Raw genomic sequence first — 22,284 nt, forward strand, 5'->3', positions numbered from 1 at the left:
GTGTCGATAGATTTTACACTTGAAGGCTGCCAGAAAATATAACCTTCCCTATGACAAAAGCAATGTCTAGCTGCTCCCCCTTGTAGATACCCCTATTATGACCCAGAGCAGTTCAAAAAGTCCTTGTGGCAGATTCTTTCTAGCATAAGACCGCTTTCCTTTCGACCAACAAATTGTAGGTGTTTCTTCCAGTACCATTAGTTAAAATCCTCACAAGCCATAGTAAAATAGAGCACAGTAACATAAAAACAATGATGTGTCCATAATCAACAATACACATAGCACTAGAACACACCTTGAGAGCTGTAGGGAATGCCAATTCGATTACAATCGCGGACCATATCTACAAAACTGGCAATTTTAAATTCTTCTGAAGCTTCTTCATCTTCAAACTGAAATGCAAATGTTTCAAACCATAAGAAAACATTTTAATCTTAAAAGAATTATTTTTATTCAAACATAAAACGATTGTATTATTTTACCTACTTATAGCATACTAAGTATTGATTCTTATCAAACAAATTAGCATTTTTCAGTTTAGTAAATGCACACATTCATAATCATAACATATAAACCGGTTTCCTAACAACATTGCCCACAGGGTTATAATAAAGGGAGTAACAGTAGAGGTTACAAGTCAGCTATAGCTCACTAAAGTGAAAAAGACCAGGCTAACAGCGTTACCTTCTTTGCATAAGAGATCTGGCAGCATGATGCCGTTGCACTGAAAAAACCAAACAAACTGCCAGAAAGAACTACATATGTATTTCAGACTAGATGGTTTACTTGTCAAGGAGACTCCATTGCACCCCCATCTTATCGCTGCAATGTGCACATATAAAAAACACAAATATCCTTGGTCAGGTCGGCATTCACAATCTAGTTTAATTAGTTTCCTCTTTTATAGCAAACATATTCAACTCCAAGGTATTTATGTGGTAGAGATGCTGCTTTTCGGACGGTGCACAGACATAATATCGAGTTTTTATTTCCGAAGTACAAAAATATCGAGTTGGAGATATCGAAGGGACAGACTATCGACATCAAGAATATCGGTGACCAGAATATCGACATGAAGGTAAGAAATATCGTTTTTGTTAATACCGAAGTCAGTAATATCGTTTTAAAAAATATTGTTGTTAATAATATTGATGTTTATATGAGTGTTTTGTATTTTAGTATGTATTTTAAATGTATGTGTGCTATATTTTAAGTATTGTATTTTTTTTTTAATATATGTTTTACATTTTTAGAAGTTATAAAAAAAATGTAAGTCAATTTTGCGTTTTAGTTCCGTTGCGGGATGTGTGTTCATAGGGGATTAGGGTGGGAAGTAATTTAATTATAGTAAGTTTAATAATAATGTTTAGAAATTATTAATTATTTTCAATTACATGTTGCGTTTTTATTCCAAAGCGGGTTGTGGGTTTATAGGGGAATAGGATGGGAAGTAATTTAATTATAATTAATTAATTTATATTTTTTAATAACTTAGATTTATATATTTAATATGTTATATTGTTATTTGTGGTACTTAATGTATTACCAATTAGTTATTAATTAGTTGCTAATATTCGTAATTATTTTGTCAATATCTTTTTTTTTTTTTTTTTTTTTCCAAAACCTTTATTGGAGTAAGCATAAAAAAGTACAAGAATGGGCCTACAACCTCACGGGCTGGCCGCTAATAACAAGGCAAAATGCATGTAAGAAAATATACACCCGTGGAGAGGTACAGATCAAGTACAGAGCGTTACTCTATAGACATCACAGAACAATTCGTATTTTTATTTTTACAAAAAGAAAACATAAACACTAAGGCGAATGGACGATAATTAAGGTCAGCCCAAAGAGCGGAGGGGACAGTTCCATGATCAGGAGAACACACCCAGAGCCCGGAGGCTCCAATCAAGTCGGGGAGGGGGGGGAGGGGAGCAGCGGGGAGAACCGGAAGTATAAAAAACCTTACGGAAAGGTTCCGGGAACTCTAGTCTAGGGAGAAAGGACAATCTCAGCAGTGTTGTCAAGGGGAGGGGTGCAAATACCCCCACGATAATCATTCCACTGGCCCCAAACCTTCGTCCACGCCCTGGGTCTGCCCCTGGCCACATAGACCGTCTTTTCACGAAACATGGACCAGTCAATATCTTAATTATGTTATTTTTTTAGGAGCGGATTGTTGGTTTATAGGGGTATAGGGTGGGAAGTAATTTAATTATAATTAATTAATAGTTTCTATTAATTAAGTATTTATTATTTTATATTGTTAATTGTGGTTAATAATGAATTATTAATTAGTTATTGTTAGTTCATCATTAATAATGAATTGGTAAATATGTAAATTGTGTTATTTATTTTAGGAGCGTGCTGTGGGTTAATAAGGGAGTAGGGTGGGAAGTAATTTAATAAAATATTTAATATTTATGATTTTAAAAATGTATATTGTAAATTGTGGTAAATAATATAGTTATTTATGAATGGTTATTTATAATTAATTATTAATTATCAATTATGTTATTTTCTAAGAGCGGGTTGTGTGTTGATAGGGGAGTAGGCTGGGAAGTAATTTAATTTCTATATTTGTTTATTATAAAATTTATTTTAACTTGATTTGTACTCTTAATTGTGCGAATTAAATTATTCATTGTTTTTAAATTATTAATTTTGAATAATTAATTATTAATTATGTTAATAGGGTTATGTTTTACAATATTGATGGTGTCATTTATAAGGGAGCTTTGGTGGGAGGTTAAAAAAGTTTCTATTAATTGTTTGTTAATTATTTTTTATTATTTTACTGGAGTGGGAATTGTAAATTATTTCTCTCCGCTATCCAACACTTTCCCAACTGTTGCACTTACTGGAGTAAGAATAGTAATTTTTACCCCTCCGCTATCCAACACTTTCCTTGCTGTTGCACTCTCTGGAGTGGGAATAGTAATTTTTACCCCTACGCTATCCAACACTTTCCCTACTGTTGCACTCACTGGAGTGGGAATAGTAATTTTTACCTCGCCGTTATCCACACTTTCCCTACTGTTGCACTCACTGGAGTGGGAATAGTAATTTTTACCCCTACACTATCCAACACTTTCCCTACTGTTGTACTCACTGGAGAGGGGATTGGAATTTTTACCCTGTAACGGGGTCGGGTTGGGCTACCAAGACGAGTGGTGGAATCCTGATTGTACCCCTTCTGCTCCACAGACTACATCTACGAGGGGGGCCTGGGACGCGGAACCAACCGATGAGTCGTCTACAGTTCCCTTTAAGTGGGCGTATGAGGACTTCCAGGAGGACCAGCCTACCTCTGACGTCGACGATCCTGGATGGGTGAAAACGGGGAAGGCCCTGTACGCGGCGTGTGACGTCATCACCGCACCGAGGGACGGAGGAAGCGAGGAGAACCGAGCGGAGGAAGAAGACGAAGAAGAAGACGGAAGGCGAAAAGAAGGAGAGCCAGGAGGCCAACGACCCCGTGTTCCGCCGTGCCACGCTCCCGAGGGAGGAGTGTGGCTCAGCCAGGTACGGCGGCGTTGGGCGGCTTGGGTGGGGAGGAAGAGTTCCCCGTGTGAATAGCGTTGAAACCCCTGTATGTAACTTCCCTCTGTGTTTCCCGTCCCCTTAAAATACCTAGTTACTTACCCCGCTCTCCTCACTCAATTCCCCCCCCCCCGTTACAGCACAGAGTCACTAGCGTGTTTGTTCTATACACCGGTGTCCTTCACTATCACGGGTTCCCTTAGGTGCAATACCTTGTCAGATAAAAAGACTAACGGCGTCCCTCTGTCCATTTCCTTTCTTACATGTGGATATAACGGGAGAGCAACGCCACAGTCTGGAACCCCACGGGAGTGACGACAACCGGCTGTCCAAGACGACGTCCCCGACGTCTAACTCTGAACTGTGGGGCTTTCACTATCAACTACCCTGCGAACCCCGAAGACCACCACCACGGATAAGATAGAGTTTGCAAGGGAAAGACTGACATTCCGCACAAGACGCACGTTGAAAATAAAACCTAGTTTAAAAAGATATACGGGTCTAGTGTCTGTTGAGCCAGAGTTTGTTACCACTGCTAGTGTTCTCGATCCCCCTGCCCAGCCTACATACCCCTACACTATCCAACGCTTTCCCTACTGTTGCACTCTCTGGAGTAGGAATAGTAATTTTTACCCCTTCGCTATCCAATCTTTTCTCTACTATTTCAGTTAATGTAGGTTAAAATGTATTTTAAAAAGATTAAAAATATTTACATTTTTTAATTATATGTACATTTTATTTTTGTTATTGGTGTATGTGTATATCTATATGTATTTATACTTTTTAATATGTTTCTAACAATTTATAATTTAATACAATAATTATTTATTAATGTTATTAAGTAACTATATATAATATTTTATATATAAATTAAATTTTCTTTTTACATTATATGTAATACTTATAATTTTAAACATTTGGTAATAATTCTATGTTTATTTTAATTATATGTATTATTTTCTTTATTTTACATTATTTTTTAAACAAAAAAACGATTTTTTTTAACAATGATATTTTAGATAATATTTTTATCGATATTTTTGTACTTACCATTGTGCAGATAGGACTTTGATATTCTGGACATCGATATTTTTGCATCGATATTTTTGTACCTCGATATTTTTGAGGTCGATATTCTGTCAGTGATCCTTTTCCGACCACAGTCCTTGAACGGAGGGGTCTTGCAGATGGGCTTCCCATTCCCTTAGGCCCTAAGGGCTTAGGGGCTGAGAGATCTTGATGAAATGGAACTCCCTTCAGGGGGTTGTTTCTCGTGCATCACCATTTGAGAAATGCATTTGCCTGCATGTTTAACATCAATGTGGCCTTTCAGCCATCCTTTCACTGGGACCACTGATCCTCTATGCACTGTAATAACAGTCTTATATGGAGACTTGCATTGGGCATCTGGAAAATATATAAAGCTTGGCCCCAATAGGGATGACATCTCATGTCCGATTGGTAGCGGTGTTTGCAGAAATTGGTGACATTTCTGCAATATGACACATATTCTTTCCTCAGGAGAATACACTTTTCCCTTTTCTGCGTTCAGTGCTGCTACCGGGTAGTTGAGAACCTGAACAAGGGACAACATTGATTTTTCGTTATTGATGTGTAAACCGCAGTGGTGTTGCAATTTTTTATTTTTTGAAAAGCGAGCCTTTACCAACCAATTATCCAAGTATGAGTAATAGAAGATTTTTCTCCTGCGAAGATGAACCGCTACAACAGCCATACACTTTGAGATTGTTCTTGGTGAAGATTTAAGCCCAAAGGGTTGAACCTTGTATTGATATGGGGTCTTGCCTATTCTAAATCTCAGAAACATTCTGTGCTGGCATGGGAATAAAGCACTGTGCAGATTCACAGAACACATCCAGTCTCTCTTCACAACATCTGGCTATATATGATGCAAGGCCGGCATCTGATATTTTTGGGGCCTCTAGTGAAGACTAAAATAATATCTGGAATAGAATCCTTTACCTCTTTGAGATGGAGAAATTGGTTCTGTTGCTTGCTTTAGGAGCTGAGATTATATCTCCTTTCTTAAAAGTTGCAACTGATCTTTCGGTTCTCACTTTGGAGGGATGTTTCAGCGCCAGCTTTGAAGGGATTGATAGAGAAGTTTTGAACTGAAGGGCGTAGGCCGTCTCAATAATTAGAAAGTAAATAATGAAAATAATACTCAGCTAATTAAACTTCACTCTGCCAAGTGGTTGGACATATTCACTCCCACAAGAGTAGGAAGAAGAATGGGTAGAGGGCAGCCTTCACTGTTTAGATTGGGAAAGGGATTTTTATGATGAAGAGGAGCACTGCTGCTGATGTTGTCCTCTTCGCCGACTAAGTCAACGGTGGTTCTGGGTCTATGGTTGCTGTTGTTGGCCCAGAGCTTGCAGGAACATGGACACTCTAGGGATAGAACCCTGTGCCACCGATGGCACTGATCTCTTCGCCAGTCAACATCAGTATGAGATTCAAAGAGGACAGCTCCAGCAAAAGAAAGATTCATGATTTTAAGCTGGCGTATACAAACAATATGAGTCAGAGGAATGGGAGCTTGAACAGGATGGAGAAATGGAAGGAATTCTCCTCCTCTTATGTCTCTCTGGCATTTAAGGTGGAAGTGAAAAAGACTGAGCTGGAGTAACAGGCCTGAAAGAAATAGTTGTACTCTTGCATCATCATCGGACCCAATGTCCAATTTGGTTACTGTGTAATTAGTGGTCTTATGACAAAATTCTTTAACAGTATGTGTCACGGGTAGGCAGATTACACGCACTGAATTTGGATCTGATGCAGAATTTTTTCTCCTATAGGAGAGGCACTTCACAGAGAGAAAGCATTTTAAGAGAACAATTCCCCCAAAAGATGACAAAACTAAATGCTCTTAGACAGAAAAGACGTCAAATAATGCTGAAAATGTTAATAATCTGAAGAGAAAACCTCAGACGAAAAGTGTAAATAACCCTTGAAGTGTCGGAGACACAGTTAGCACGAGTTAGAAAAGCACTGAGGCTGTGAGGTAAACCGTGAATGCTGGAGATGGAAAGTCCGGGCTTGTTGGATAAACAGTGTATTCTATTTACAGCGAGAGTATTTCTGACCTGACAGCCTTTCCTTCATTTTTCTCTTCCATTGAATGAAGGTTATTTTGGATAATGTAGCACATTGCTCTCACATATGTGCTGAATGTTGTCTCACTGCTATGTAAGGGAAAGATTTTTTGCAAAAGAAAAATGCAATAAAAGTTAGCCTTGCTATTCGTGGAGGAATCAGTAGATTGAACATTGCGGCGCCTTCCTCCAAGTACAGACTGGTTCTGTGACCTTCCAAAGGCAGTGTTCTGGGTTCTCTACACAAGGAGGGGTATACTCTACCTTTATGCCTTCAGTGAGGATCATAGGCTGCAGAAGTGTATTTTTAAAGTATCTGCAAAGTGTGAGCTTCATACCTCAGTTGCTTGTCAAGGTCTCTGAAAGGGCACTGATGTATATCTTTAGAGAGGCAGAAGCTTACATATCTTACATTGCATCTTTGTTATCAACTTCATATGTTTTTAGCGTGCAGTCTGGGTTGTACTGACCACATGCTGAGCAACTGGACTAGGAATACTGTTCAATATTTAGGAGTGAGACATTGGATTATGTTATACGCATCACTTCTCACTGGGGTCAGGTTACTTAGAGGAGTTTTAGGTGGTAGAATATTGAAAGCACTGCACTCATTTTTTGGTTATTGAGGCTGGGAATGCCTCAGTGTTTTGGCTAATAACTGTTTCTGTGAATAAGGTGGGCGAAGGACATTTACTTCTTTGAGTAAGCAGCGGCGGGAAAGAATGTGCATATCAGTTCCAGACCTTTTAAATGTATGCTGGATTGGGCCTATCCAGGACTCTACAGCTTTAAGTTATGCTTCTCTCCTCTGACAAGGAGTTATAGTTACATGCCATGAACAAATAAGTGGAATCAGAGTTCATTAGATCTGAGAAGGCCCACTCAATGTTGGAGACACAGATACCCTTGAGGTACTCTGCCGGTGACTGTGCTGGGTACAGAGGACAAGTCATCAAGCCTTACTTTTTGGCAGTGGGCTGTGAAGTACCTGAAATAAATGAGGGCAGTGGTCTGCTATTGACCGGAAGCAGGTAAGGAGGATTATGAGGTCTACGCCATGAAAAGCAGCAGAGAGGTAAAAAAGCATCAACCTGTTTAAGGAGCGAAGGGCTGCAGTTTCTTGCAGATCGGTGCTGCTGGGGTCAGAATGGTATGTGTCTAGGATTTTCTATGTGGGTTTGGGGTTGTGATATATCTACATGTTCTAAGGGACGGCACATGTCTGGACAAAGTAGATCACGTATATCCTTTTTGGAGAGCGGTGGGGTCCCTAACCGTAGGGATTTCACCTCTTTTGTGGTGTGATGGCTACAGTGCTAAGATCTGAATTCATTGCAGAGCTGAGGTTAATTAGCAATTAATAAGGAGACTGGATTTAGTGGAGAAAAAGTGGTTGAGAGGAGTATGTTACACATGGGCGTCGTAGTGTTTATGAGAGCGATGGTGGGCCGGATCTTTAGCAAGTTTTCTTTAAAACATAATCCTAGAGAGCCACACAGTTCCTGCACTTGGAAACTGTCAGAGAAGAGCGATGCTTTGAGCTTGGAGGGCAATAGCTGGGGAACGCACAGAGGCAGCAGAGGTCATAAAGAGAGAACATGTGATGCAATCTGATGTGCAAACTCCAAAACCAAAGGTTATTTTCATTCGGAGCTCAAACTCCAAACGATGCAGCAATTTCACCGATAGACGTATTTCAAGGAGTAGTCTCAAATTCACCTTGGAAGAATATTACCAACTGGTAAATCCGGCCAAATCATAAAGAAGGTCGTAGTTAGTTGGTGCAATCATTCAAGTGACAGATCCGTTGATAGGAGAGTTTAGGGGCACATATTACTCTACGTAAGTGAATGTGCTAACCAACTCTGAGATTTGACTAACTTAGCCATCCTGGTCCTATTTCTGGCGAGCCTGATAGCTTGCATGGGAAACAGAAAATTCACTGTATGCAGTGATGGAAAAACCAATTATCTTCCAGATATACCAAACAGCATCTGATTTAACAAGCAATTGTGGCGTCAACACTCAACCGAATGTATGCCTTCAAACATACCCCCCCACAATTGAAATTCTGAAGGCTACCATGCATAATAAAAAGGTTCAAATGTATATTACAAAACACTTCACAAATTTCTTACCTCATTTTCAGTCATGCAGTGAAAATGCAGGTTCCTCCAGAAGGCCACAAATGGTAGCAGATATGAGTAGTTGACAGGGTTACAATACAGATGAACATGGTCCGGCCTTATTAAAATGATCAGATCTGCAAAAAAGAAAGACAGGAATCCTTAATAGTTATTTAAAGAAGAGTCTAAGCTGAAAGAAGGCAGTAGATGTTTCAAAGTTTGGTGAGTGGAGATCACACCGATTTCCAAATTAATGTCAATACCCCCTTATTGCTAAAATGTTATCTAAAATAATTTGACTGCAAAGACTGTTTAAATGCTGAATTTAAGGAAATCTTAAGGAACAACACTGGCAGAAGTGGTGGTAGAGATTCAGTATCCGAGCAAATCTGGAATGGAACCTGTGACTTGGAGCGCAAGAATGACTGGCAACAAAATCTTCAGTTGTGTGTTTTTATGACAAAGCTAAACCCTGCCCACTGCATCCCAATCAATTCCAAAACGCCGATAGACACACAGACACCACCCTTTACCCAGGTCTAAATTCTCCCTGTCACTCAAAAACAATTGTCTCTTACTATTTAATTAAATTCCCCATATTTCTAGCCAATAGGTACAGGGGCACCCAGTGGAAGGACTTCAAGATGTTCAGCGTCATGTTGTAGAGCCACTGCTAGGATTATGCACTCCCATGGTATACAGCCACACTTCCTGCCCTTACACAGTATGCTTGTTTAATCACAGACAGATGTGGCTGGAATCTGCTGCTACTGTCCTCAGCATGTCCATGCTGTTGAGCCTTCACCTCTGACTATGCTTTCTTTTCTTTACAGGTGTGTTCTTTTCTTGCTGCACCTTTCAAGTTGGGAAATCGATTCTTCAGCAATCTGTACTAACCAAGCATCTTCAACCCCAAAGCATTGCATGGACTGATTGGGGAACAGCAATCTAGGATATACTTTCTCCCTTGTGCGTTACCAATGCAACCTTGCTTTCATGAATTGTCTGACGCTTATGTGAAGCAGGAGTGACCGTATTCTGCACGCTGAGTGATGCTGGATTTCATTTTCAACAGCAAGAACCACACAGTCTCTCAGGCTCAGACATTAGGTGCGATAAAGAGCTCCTTGGAACCTGGTGCAATACCACAGGATACCACTCAGAGGCCCACCACCTACCACTAGGGCTTACCATTGGAGACCATGCACAACAGCTGGTAATACCAGTCAGAATGGTGATAGCACCAGATACCCAAAAAGTATTTTATCGAGAAACTCCTTTGCACTGTTACATCACGCTGCACTTCTAGTTTGAGTGTCGTGGTCTTATACAGTCAAGGCACTGTAGGGTAGAGCAAGTCTCCCCTCCCAATCCTGCTTCCAGAAAAATGCTTTATGAGCATTAGCATTCCCATTCCACATCCCTTCAAGCTAAGTGACTCCACGCAGAGAGGACCTGGAGGACATGTCTGGAGAGCGGACTTAATTTCATCTGGCGCGTGCTGCTCTGGGGCAAGACCAACAGGTCTCGCGGTTGTAGGTGTGGTACGTCCTGAGCACGGTTCCTTCTGACTTTGACTCCTCCCATTTTTTTAAATGGCTGTACATTTGAAATTCAAGAAGATCCTGAGACCTTCTAGGAGGAGTTAAGTGAAATATACCATAATATACAGAATAAGTTACTTATGTTCGGTAATGCTCTTTCTGGTGAATACTCTTACCATAGATTCCTCCCAAGACTGATCAAGATGTTTTCAGAGCAGCGCTCTCGTATGCTGACTGGTGGCTCTGTACAGCTCTGCGCTGGCCTCCTTCGCCGTGGAAGTGACAGGACAGAGCCACACATATGCGCCAGCCCTGCATGTCAACGTCAGTTTCTTGTTCAACACTTTAAAGTGCCTTTGGATCAAGAGCATGAACAAGAAGAGTTAAAAGTTTGCGGATCTCTAATTCAAGACCTATTTATACAGTAGAAAGGATGCCACGCCACAGAATGGGAAGGTGGGACAGCAGTGAAGAACTTGTGGTTAGATACAGTATTCATCAAAAGGAACATTACGAAGGTATTTAACGTCTTCTTTTGATGGATGCTTTTAACTGAAGATTCTTCTCCTTTGGAATATATACAAAAGCAGTAACTCTTCATGGTGGAAGGTCTGTGGAGTGGGCTCAAAACAAACCGTTCTGCAGGATCGATGGATGAAATGCCCTTCCCATCAGACCTGGCTATTAAGGCAGTAGTGCTTTGTGAATATGTGCACCGACATCCATGTAGCTGCCTAACAGATATCAATAACAGGCACTCCGCATGCCAATGTAGTGGTAACAGCCGTTGCCCTAGTGGAACGAGCCCTCAATCCTTCTAGAGGCTGATTCTTGGCCAGTTCGTAGCAGATCTTATTGCAGAGGACAATGAACCCTGACAATGTCCTTTTCTGTCCCCAGAACTCCACAAAAAGCTTATTGTCCACCTGGTGGTCTTTGGTGTGATGGATAGAAAAGATTAAGGCTTTTTTGGGGCCAGACATTGAAGTTTCTACTCCTCTTTTGAGGGCTGAGGTAGAGCAAAGAAGTTTGCGAGGGTGATGGATATCCCAACGTGAAAAGGAGTCACGACTTTTTGAATAAAGCCCTGGTCCTCAACACCAGTTTGTCTGCAAAAACTGGTTTAGAACTGCTGCACTGAGAGAGAATTCGTGACGAGCTGAAGTGATCGCAATGAGCAGCTGTGCACTCGCTCGAAAGGGGTGCACATGAGGAACATCAGGACCAAATCAAGATCTCACTGTGCCATCATAAACTGATTGGAAGGGTACATGTGTGCCCAACCTTTAACAGACCTCATCACAACAGGTGATTTCAGCAAAGTGGCTGGCCTGGCAAACACAAAAAAACTAAAACAGCTAACAAATAACCTTTAATAGTGAACACAACAAGACCTTGCTGGGCCAAAGACAAAAACAAACAATGAAACATTCAACAGTTTGGCTTGTAAGGGGTCTGTGTTGCATACTTTACAGCAGGCCAAAAATGTGTCCCAACGCCCTCCGTAAATGGACTTTGTAAAAGGACGCCTAGAGAGAATGAAATCCACAATCTCAGGTGGGAGACCAAAACCAGTCTACTGACAACACTCAATGTCCACCCATGAAGATTGCACAAGTTAGAGTACAGAACCCTCCCCTACTGCAACAGAAGTTCTCTCAAGGCAGTACCCTGATCAAAGGACAAATGTGCAACTCACAAGGTCCGGGAACCACACTCTCCTGGCCAAGTAGGAGTGATTAAGATGGTTTGGGCCTCGTAACTCATGATCTTCTTCAGAACTATGGGGCAGGAGAGGCAGACAGACACACAGGAGTCCTGTGTTCCACTCCAGCAGGAATGCATCTCCTAGAGAGAGCTTTCTTGGGTACTCTAATGTATCAAAGATTTGAAAATGGGCATTCTCAATGTTGGCTGAAAGGTCCAGACTGGGTATAACCACAGTGTGCAATTGCCATTCATGATCCGCCAGACCCTGCCAGCTGAGATTTGCTGCCCTAGCAACTACAGATCCCGCCAGGTGGTTCAAGATCAGGAAGATACCCTGAAATGCAAGACAATTCCTGAGGAGCAGCGCCAATTGGCAATGCGTCCACTGCAGGGACCAGTGTTCGACCTCATGGTCACAGGTTCACATCCCGGCAGGTCCACTCAGCCTTTCATCCATCTGAGGTCGTACCATTGAGGTGGGTAACAATAGAAATCTGTTATTCAGCGCCAAGGTACCCTTCGCTGTGAACGTGCGCTTTACAATTACAAACACACGTTATGTTATGTTAATAACCCTGCGTGGTGTAGCCTGTAAGAATTCTGCAATACCCTTTCCTTGAAGGACAGAAAAGCGGCCTTCAATGCCGGGCGAATGGCCCACAACTACAACAGACTGAGGTGGAGTCGGAAGACAAATATCCTCTGATCACCACCTCACCAAGATAACTTCTGGAACACACAGTGATACATCCATCACCAACATCAGCTTTGGGTGTGGAAGAGAGAGGGGTTTACCATTGGTCAGGTTGCGGTAGAGCAGCCACCAGTGCAGTTCTTGTGCAATGTCTTCGGACTCCTGGATGACATCTGACAGGTTTTGTTTATGATGTGCCCAATGAGACTTTAAATCCAGCTGCAGAGCACACATATGCCACCTGGCAAAGTGGACAAGCAGGGTGCATCTGGTCAAGAAATATTATAGCTACTTTCACCGAGATCCAAGACTGAAGCTGAAACATCGAGCTCATAGCCCAAATGCTGTTGACTTGATGCGGCAGACGAATTATCCTGAACTGCACAGTGTTGAAAACAGCTCCTATAAAAAGAAGCTCTCTGCGAAGGAGCCTGGTGTGACTTTGGCTCATTGATCTAGATCCCCAAAGATGCCAAGAGGTTCTCTATGTTTGGAGGTGGTCTACAACTAACTATGGCAAGCTCGTCTCAAATAGCCAGTCATCAAGGTTGGGGAAAGCTGATAAACCCAACCTCGGAAGATGTGCAAAACTCACAGTAATCACTTTCAGCAGAGCACATCAAACTGAAAATACTCCTGGCAAACCTTGAACCAAAGCCCTCTATCATTCTTCGTCACAAATAAATAGTGGGTATAACATCTCATCCCTATTTCCGAGTCCGTCTCTCTCTATGATTCCTTTGTAAAGTAGAGCTCATGTTTATTGAAATAAGATGAATAGTCACTCATCTGAAAGCCGCTCTGAGGTGATTGGAAGGTGTGGTGGGTCAGAACGGAAAAGAAGGGCAAAGCCCTGTTGGACAATCTACAGAACCGACTGCCGGATGTGATGGATTGCCACACCTTGGAGAAAATGATTGATCCGGTCTCCTCACAGGGTGGTCATGCACAGATATGGGCAAACTACAACAGCTTGCAGGCTGATGCCGCATGCGAATGAGAAGAACAGTGTCCCAGGTGACCTGTGCCATGTCTGTTTGATCTCAGACCCAAAAACAAAGTACAAGGGGTATGCCAGGGTGGGATGGGAGGACTAGCGCTGTATATACATCATCCCTATGGAGCAGCCTCGGAAGGGTTGAAACTCATGAGTAAACTGTCAGGCAGGGTGGAAAGGCCCAAGGAATGCACAGTGGCTCTAGTTTCTTGAAGACTTCAACGACGGAATCAGCATTTTCGCCAAAAAGGAGGGATCCATAAAAAGGCAGGAATGGCTGTACAGCTCGAGAAAAAGCCTGTGGATTGCATCGCTACCTGGCGACTAATCGTCACACTCGAGCGAACTACTCGGTCCGTGCAATCAGTAGTAGCCAGCCCAGCTCGATTCACATATTTGGCTGCATCCTGGTGATCTTAAATGGTCTGAACCATGGAAGCCCTAAACTCCTTCTGGGCAGCAGGCAAGATCTTGTTGGCCATGTCCAAGACGTTATGCATATAACAGATTAACGGACTGACCAACCTCAAGGCTAGGCTGGGCGAACAGAAATTTTTTTTTCCAAACACCTCAATCTTTTTCAACTCCCTATCTGGAGGGGTGGTGAGGAATGCATTAGGATTCACTTTGCTGGTGGAAGCCTGGAACACCCAACTCTCAGAAGTAGGGTGCTGTATAATAAACTCCGGGTTGCCCGGGAACAATCTATGGCATCTGGCTACTTGCCAGTGGACTGACCGGCAAGAGAGGGGCAAGAGAAGGGTTCCAGTTAGGGCTTCAATCAAGGGCTCGGATGAAGAAGTCCAGGGTGCAAAAGTAAAGTAATTTGTTTTGACGTCAAAATAAAGCATTTGTAGGTCAGGACACCATCTGCTTATCTAATTACCACTGCAAGGGAAACGCTCTCTTCTTATGGTGTGATATCAACTATATATAAAAGAAAATATCAAGGCCATTGTGCTTTTTAATGCAACATATTAACTGTTATCACCATGATGTAGAGGTAAATCATCCCCATTATCAACATTGTCTTCGCCAGGTGGTGGCAAACTCTGGTCAGAATCAGAACCAAAGATAGGACGGAGACTCTGAGGACAGCTCTGCTGTAGTGGGAGTCTGTTATCTGAGCCTGACCGTACGGGAACTGGATGCACTTGAGTGGAGTTGGAGCACAACCGTAGTTGTGGTGGCAACGGACTCAGATCTGGAATTGACATCAGAGTCTCCCACTGGATCCTCCTCTAGGGATCTCTGGTACCGGAGTTGGCAAAAGAGGGACCAGCGCAGGTCTTGGAACCAGAGTGAAAGTCTACACCAGAATAAGTGTGGAACCCAAGGCAGGTTCCAGGGGCTCAGATGGTGCTTACAACAGATCCACCTGAGGTCACCTAACTGTAGGCTTCTTCGGATCCTGGGGGCTGAAAGCATGCCAGAGGGAGTGAGAAGAGTGCCAAAAATAAGAAGCATGGCCTCCTTAAATGCCTCGGCCTGCTGCAATATCACTGATGGCCCAGGAAATCCAGTTCATAAATTGGCTACTAAATCAGTTATCAAGAGCAAAATCAATTGCTACTTTTAAACTCTCTCTACTTCTCTTTAAAAAAAGATAGGGAGGATGGGTTATGTCCCGCTTCGTCTTCTTGTGCTTCTTCTTTGACTTGGAATTCCACTTAACATACTACTTCAACCACAAAGAATATATTGCGAGAGTGGCCTCAAGAAAGGGAACGGGTCCACGCCATCGACTTGGAGCAGGTCTTGCGCAAAGTCTGTGATTTGTTTCGATGCTCGACGATGTACATCTTCACTTTATGGTCTTCCGGAATGTCTCCGGGTGTATGTGGGCACACTCTTCACACAACTAAGAAGCATGCCCAACCCCAAAAACCAGAGGCACATCTCGTATGGGTTATTTACTGACAAATGTTTCTGACAGCCGCAGCACGAAATTCAATTTGGAGAGCATCATTAATTGATAAAAAGAGAGCGGGCTCCGGATCCATGTTCAAAGGCATGGAAAGAAAGGAACTGAAGTCAATGCAGTTAGGTGGTGCATACATGCCGCTCCGCTCCGCCACTTCCATGGCAGAACAAGGCCAAACCAGAGCCACCTGGCAGCACACAAGAGCGCTGCTGAGAAACCTTTGAGATCCAGTCTGGCACCTTCTGAATATTCTAAAGGTGAGGAATCTGCGATTAGAAGTATCCAGCAGATCAATTTCTGACCCACTCATTCCATGAAATTAAGCAAAATATAAAAAAAATTTCAGGAACGGATTTATCATTTGAATATTTATATGTAAAACGTGGTAATAATCATGAACTGCAGTGAGAAAGGAGCATTCCTCAAACATTTTGGAAGACATTTTGAAACTTTCGAATGAAATTTTAACATCTGGGATAACTTGTGATTTGGTGACCAAGCGTACACACTCTAGTGTATAAACATGCTTTTCGTTCCCATTACCCTTATTTAAATGCCAAGGGTACTGGATACAAATATAATCCGACATAACGCATTTATTTGGATATGACGTTTTACAAAAAAGGTTCTCTAATTTAAGTTTTTTTTTATAACTTTATTGTATAACTGACAGCATGGCTCTTTTTCGAACATTGTAAATATATGCTAATTTTATTTGTTTAAACATATACTTAAAAAATAAAGTAAGCAAAAGAGAGCACAAACTTGTATTCCTCACACTTCAGCCATATCCAGAAAATAGAGGACAACAGTGTTGGGATTCCTCCCAGATTATGGACCCTTGTGTTATGCAGCTGCCTGGAGGCACCGTGTGGTTGTTGGCTCTTACTTCGAAACTGTTGAAGCAGACTGCGGAATGCAAGACTCTGCAGCAAACCTGGCTTTGGAGGAGTGAGCTGTCAGAGCACATCCACAAGCTTACCATGAGCGCATTTCAGAGTTTTCAGTGGTATCAGCTGTCTGAGAACCATTGGTGCAAAGAACTTTCTTGGTGGTCCGCTGTCAAGAACAAGAGGAAGCATGGAAGACTCCACAGACTGCAACATGAACAAGGACACGGATGATCCAGAAGGCCCCCGCACACTGTCCTCATTCTTGGCTTCAAACATCTTCTTGAGGATGAAGACTAAGGTTAAAGCTGAGCTAGGACTCATCTGCTCCACAAAACTTGGTCCTTCGACTCGAGCTGCTTCCCAGAACATTAGGTGTGCACCTTAGTCAACCTTTCACGAGGCTGCCTCTGTAAAGAAGCAGAACAAGGCATAGTCTATTCTGGCCATTGATGTCTGTTGTGTACAGGTGATGCCCTACCTCCTATGAGCAGCTATGTTACAGTCCTCGTAAAGGGACTACACATACTGTCTAGTGAGACTGGAGACAGAAAGCACTTATAATTTGGTGACTAGAAGTCACAATATTACAAACAAATTCAAACACCAATCTCACTTCCAAGCCAGATATATTGCCTTTCATACTGCTTGTTTGACTGGGTGGTAACTATAAATCCCCTAACTGGATTGGCTAGGAGTGTGCGGAGGTGTGACCCTTGATGACTCAACTCCGCATAATATTTTCGAACAACGGATATTTTCACGGAATCCATATTTAGAAAAATAATGGCAACTTAAAGTAACAGAGAGGAGAGTGATAGGAACCTCTTATACCACTCCTCCCCCACCCCACTTGGCATAAGGATGCAGGCCGACTGGTTGCAAAACCATCCCACCGGGCCAATAGGATTTTCTGTTTCAGACCAGTGTTTTCTGGCCCAGCCAATTGGGCACCGCGCACCGTTCAAATCCTGCCCTACACTGTTTCAGCTGTCCTCCCTGGAACTTACATGTGTTTGTGAGAGGGTTCAGTCGTTTGCAATGACATTTCCTGATTCAGGGTCCCCACCAAGTAGACATGTTGTAGCACGGCACAGTAATGGGAGGCATGGCCCATACAGGCGGTGACATTCAAAACTCTAGATACTACTCGTACGTGGAATGATCGATTTTTGTCAAGTGCATTTGCACATTTCTTTGCACTCACTTCCAGCACATATATTTTATTTGCATACAATAGAGAAAGAAGAATAGGGTTACTCAGGATGGACAATATAAACGTTTTAAACTGTGTTATTTTTCTTATTACACACATCTTTATAACACACTTTCCGCCATTAATATTAAGCTGTAGCAACATTTTGCTATAACAAGCATTTTTCACACATCTTAACTGCCTATGATCTATCTACTAAGTGAAAAGGTGGTGCTTCGATAAGTTTAGCTCGACTAGATGATTGTAAATCTCTACAGCTTTGCTTTTTAGTGAGCCTGAACTTGAAAGCACAAGTGAAGTAACTTAGTACGTTACTAAGCCTATGGGGCTCCAGGTAGCCTTATAGGTTTTCTCAACCCCTCATTTTGAAGTAGGAGTAAATGTTGACAATTACATCTTTTTTCAAAACCCAAAATGGTGTATTTTGATTTTTTGACAATATGACATACTAAGTGTTCAGCTAGTAATAGAGCACAGTTATAGAATGATCTTTAGCATCATTAATAGTCTGTTACCTAACGGATTCTTCTCCAGCACTAATGACCTTGCGGAAGCTAACCTAACATGAGACCGACTGTGGCAAACCACTGGCCTTTCACAGTTTATTTGGTCACGGCTTTCAGTCGTTGACTTACCATGTGACCACCATTGCTCCAGCCACACCAGAGACAAAATGCACTAGTCAATAACACTGCCCTAGGTCTAATGGACTTTAGATGAAATCTCAGATGACAGTCATGTGACTGATTCTGCACCAGCCCCCACCAATTCTCACAAACCTCAGATGTGAGAGCCTCTACTCTGGAGCTAGCTGGCTATTCGAGGCGGGTATGACAAGTGTCTCTCATCAAGCCCTCCTGGATTTTTCAAAAAGGATACTGAACAATCAGACTGCTCCAGTCTAGTGGTATATTTTTGGGCGCTATGACTGAAAAGTGGCTGACTGTACACCAGCCCTACCGGACTTTTTAGAGGCTGTGTAAAATATACATGTCTCCAAAAAGACAACAGCTAGTAGGGAGATCGAGGAAAGTTTACCTATTTTTAATTTGTTTCGCCTTTTCAAGTTTCAACAATTATAAATATATACACATGAAATGGGTCATGCTCTTTCCTGAATATGCATAAAGAACCGGGACAGGTAACAGATGAATAGCTTGATCCGGGGGCTGTGAAAAGAAGCTTTCACTAGACTGAAGGCATTTCCGTTGGCCACACTGAGTGGTAAAATGAGAGTTTGGAGGTCTAGGAAATGAAAAAACAAATTTTCAAGGCCTAAAACTCTGACAAACCTGGGACGGTTCGCTTTTTGATTCCCAGTCAGAGTTTGCATGTGTGCGGTCTTCGATGGGTGTCCAGTATGTGCACAGGTCACACCTGCTCATGTTGATGCATGTTTAATTAACCATGTAAATCAAGAGCAAGACCTCTGACCTCCTGGTGAGGGTAACTGCTCTCCCCTCGCGCAGCTCCTTCCTTAAGGCACTGCCCCCAGTGCCTTCTGGTGACCCAGGTAGGTGTTCGAGGCCTTCCTCCACCCGCACGCTCCTTTCTGCGCCTCATCCCTAATGGTCCAGTGAAAGAGCCTCCTCTTCTGTTGGTCCGCTCTGTCAGCTTTTGTCGGTCTTTTGCTGTTGCTGGTTATTCTGTTTTTTTTCTGCTTGGTTTTTGTCTTTGCCTATTTTATCTCTTTCCCTCGGTTTTTCCTTTTTCACCTTCTTTCCGCAGCTGCTGCCCTCACGGCCCCTCCCCCCAGTGTGTTCCCGCTCCCAACTTCCGCCTCCCAGCTGCTCTCCCGACTCCGACCCCTACTTGATTGTGGCCGGTGTGCATCCACGCTGCTGGCGCGCAGAAGAAGCACCAAAGGCAAGCCCGTCTGTGCTCATCCGCAACCCATACGCGACAAACGCCAGAGACCCTGGCACCCGACTCCCCCTCCCCACCCCGCTACAACCCCAGCACTCTCCATGCACTCAATCCCGTACGCAACAACTGCGAGCTCTCGACGCCGAGCAACTCCCAAGGCCCATTCTCCTGCCGACACTGCCGCCACACCGTCACCCACCTCCGGACCCAGACAGTCACCCAACCAACACAAACCCCTGAGCTGAATCCTCCTCAACGTGCACTCCCTGCACTGACACTCAGTACAAGTGTGGGACCTCCTCAACACTCACCTTCCTTACAGAGACCTGGACCATGCCAGCTCCGCTCCCGACCAGGCAAGCGCCATCCCCAACGGATATAATATCCTGAGGAAAGATCGCCACAACCGCCCCAGAGGAGGCCTGGCAATCGTTCACAAAAGCTCCCTCTGACTGACAACCTCCAACTCGGACGAAGCCTCGCCAACCCCCCCACCCCCATGGAACACATCCACTTGCAGATCCAGCCAAACCCGAGAACGACACTCTGATGGACACTCGCCTACAGACCATCCAGCCCCGCTCCCCGTTAAGCAATGCCATCGCAGACTACATCGCTCTCCATACCCTAGCCTGCACAAACTACATACTGCTGAGACCTGAACTTCCACCTAGACAACCTCAGCGATCCCAACACCACCGCTCTCCTATAGAATCTCACCAATGTTGAACTGAAGCAACTCATCTCCACCCCCACCGAAACTGCAGGACACGCTCTCAACCCCATCTTTGCCGGAGGAAACAACATTAGCTTCAGTCACACCATGCAACCTCTCTGGTCGGACCACCACTGCGTCCATTTCTCCTTCTCGAAACCCACCGCATACAAGCCAACGCCATGCCTCCCATGCAGAAATTAGAGCAAAATCACAGAAGAACACCTCACCTCCACCCTCAGCTGTACTCCTCCCTCTACCACGACAGATGCCAACACAGCAGCAAACAACCTTCACCAATAGATAGCCAACTGCGCCAACACTCCTGCCCCCCTCCAGAACTCCAACAGGCGACACAGCACGAAAGCCACCTAGTCCACCACGGACCTCCAAGAATCCAAACGCTCTTGCAGACGACTGGGGAAAGCATGGAGGGTAACTAGACACAATATCGGAGAAAAATATTGAATGGACATAATATCAAATCCAAAATATAGAATGGACATAATATCGAATGGACATAATATAGTTAATAATATCGAAATGTAGGTAAGTAATATCGACTGTCAAAATATCGAATTTTTAATGATATCGAATTTTTAAAAGTGTTTTGTATGTTAGAATATGTATTAAAAGTGTTTGTTATTTTTGTAATGTATGTTAAAAAAAAATTAAAGTAAAGAATGTTATGTTATTTAATTTTTGCGTAATTTAATTGTAATTCAGTAAATATTTATTTTTATTTATTGGTATTGATAATTTATTGTAAATTAATTATTCATTGGTAATACATTTGTATTAATTGGTAATACATTTTTATTAATTGATTAATTATGTTAATTGTATTATTTTATTGTTTGTAGCGGGTTGTGGGTTTGTAGGGGAATAGGGTGGGAAGTAATTTAACTGTAATTAAATATTAAAAATATTTTTGTGTATTGATAATTAGTTTACTGTTAATTATTAATTGGTATATGTTGTATTATTTATTAATTTTTGATATTGGAAATTAATTAGTTGGTAATTAAGTATGGATAGATACTTTTTAATAATTAATATGTATTTGTATTTATCATTGATTAATTATTACATATTATGTAATTGGTAATTAATTGTAATACATGTTTTATTGGTATTGATCATTTATTTTTATTAAAATATTAAATTATTACTTTCCCTACTGTTGCACTCACTGGAGTGAGAATAGTAATTTTTACCCCTACGCTTTCCCTACTATTGCACTCACTGGAGTGGGAATAGTAATTTTTACCCTACCGCTATCCAACGCTTTCCCTACTGTTGCACTCACTGGAGTGGGATTAGTAATTTTTACCCTCCCGCTATCCTACTCTTTCCCTACTGTTGCACTCACTGGAGTAGGAATAGTAATTTTTACCCTCCTGCTATCCAACGCTTTCCCTACTGTTGCACTCACTGAAGTGAGAATAGTAATTTTACCCTCTACGCTATCCAACGCTTTCCCTACTGTTGCACTCACTGGAGTGGGATTAGTAATTTTTACCCTCCCGCTATCCTACTCTTTCCCTACTGTTGCACTCACTGGAGTAGGAATAGTAATTTGTATTCTCCCGCTATCCAACGCTTTCCCTACTGTTGCACTCACTGAAGTGAGAATAGTAATTTTACCCTGTACGCTATCCAACACTTTCCCTACTGTTGCACTCAGTGGAGTGGGAATAGTAATTTTTACCCCTACGCTATACAACACTTTCCCTACTGTTGCACTCTCTGGGGTGGGAATAGTAATTTTTACCCCTACGCTATCCAACTCTTTCCCTACTGTTGCACTCTCTGGAGTGGAAATAGTAATTTTTACCCCTACGCTATCAAACGCTTTCCCTACCATTACACTCACTGGAGTGGGAATAGTAATTTTTACCCTCCTGCTATCCAACACTTTCCCTACTGTTGCACTCACTGGA

The 22,284-nt window shown here is 42.5% G+C and overlaps 1 protein-coding gene across 3 annotated transcripts in view; it reads right to left on the reverse strand.

Moving 5' to 3' along the window:
- DNAAF9 (dynein axonemal assembly factor 9) overlaps positions 1-22,284 on the reverse strand; it is a 548,844-nt gene that overhangs the window by 378,330 nt on the left and 148,230 nt on the right. For all 3 annotated transcript variants that reach the window (XM_078678718.1, XM_078678720.1, XM_078678719.1), the window contains exons 4-5: positions 8,798-8,922; positions 296-392 (exon numbers count right to left, since the gene is read on the reverse strand). In XM_078678718.1, coding sequence (XP_078534844.1) covers positions 296-392; positions 8,798-8,922 — 222 coding nt within the window. The remainder of the gene's footprint in view (positions 1-295; positions 393-8,797; positions 8,923-22,284) is intronic.

The sequence above is a fragment of the Lissotriton helveticus genome, chromosome 2_2 (genome assembly GCF_964261635.1).
Source record: "Lissotriton helveticus chromosome 2_2, aLisHel1.1, whole genome shotgun sequence".
NCBI lineage: Eukaryota > Metazoa > Chordata > Amphibia > Caudata > Salamandridae > Lissotriton > Lissotriton helveticus.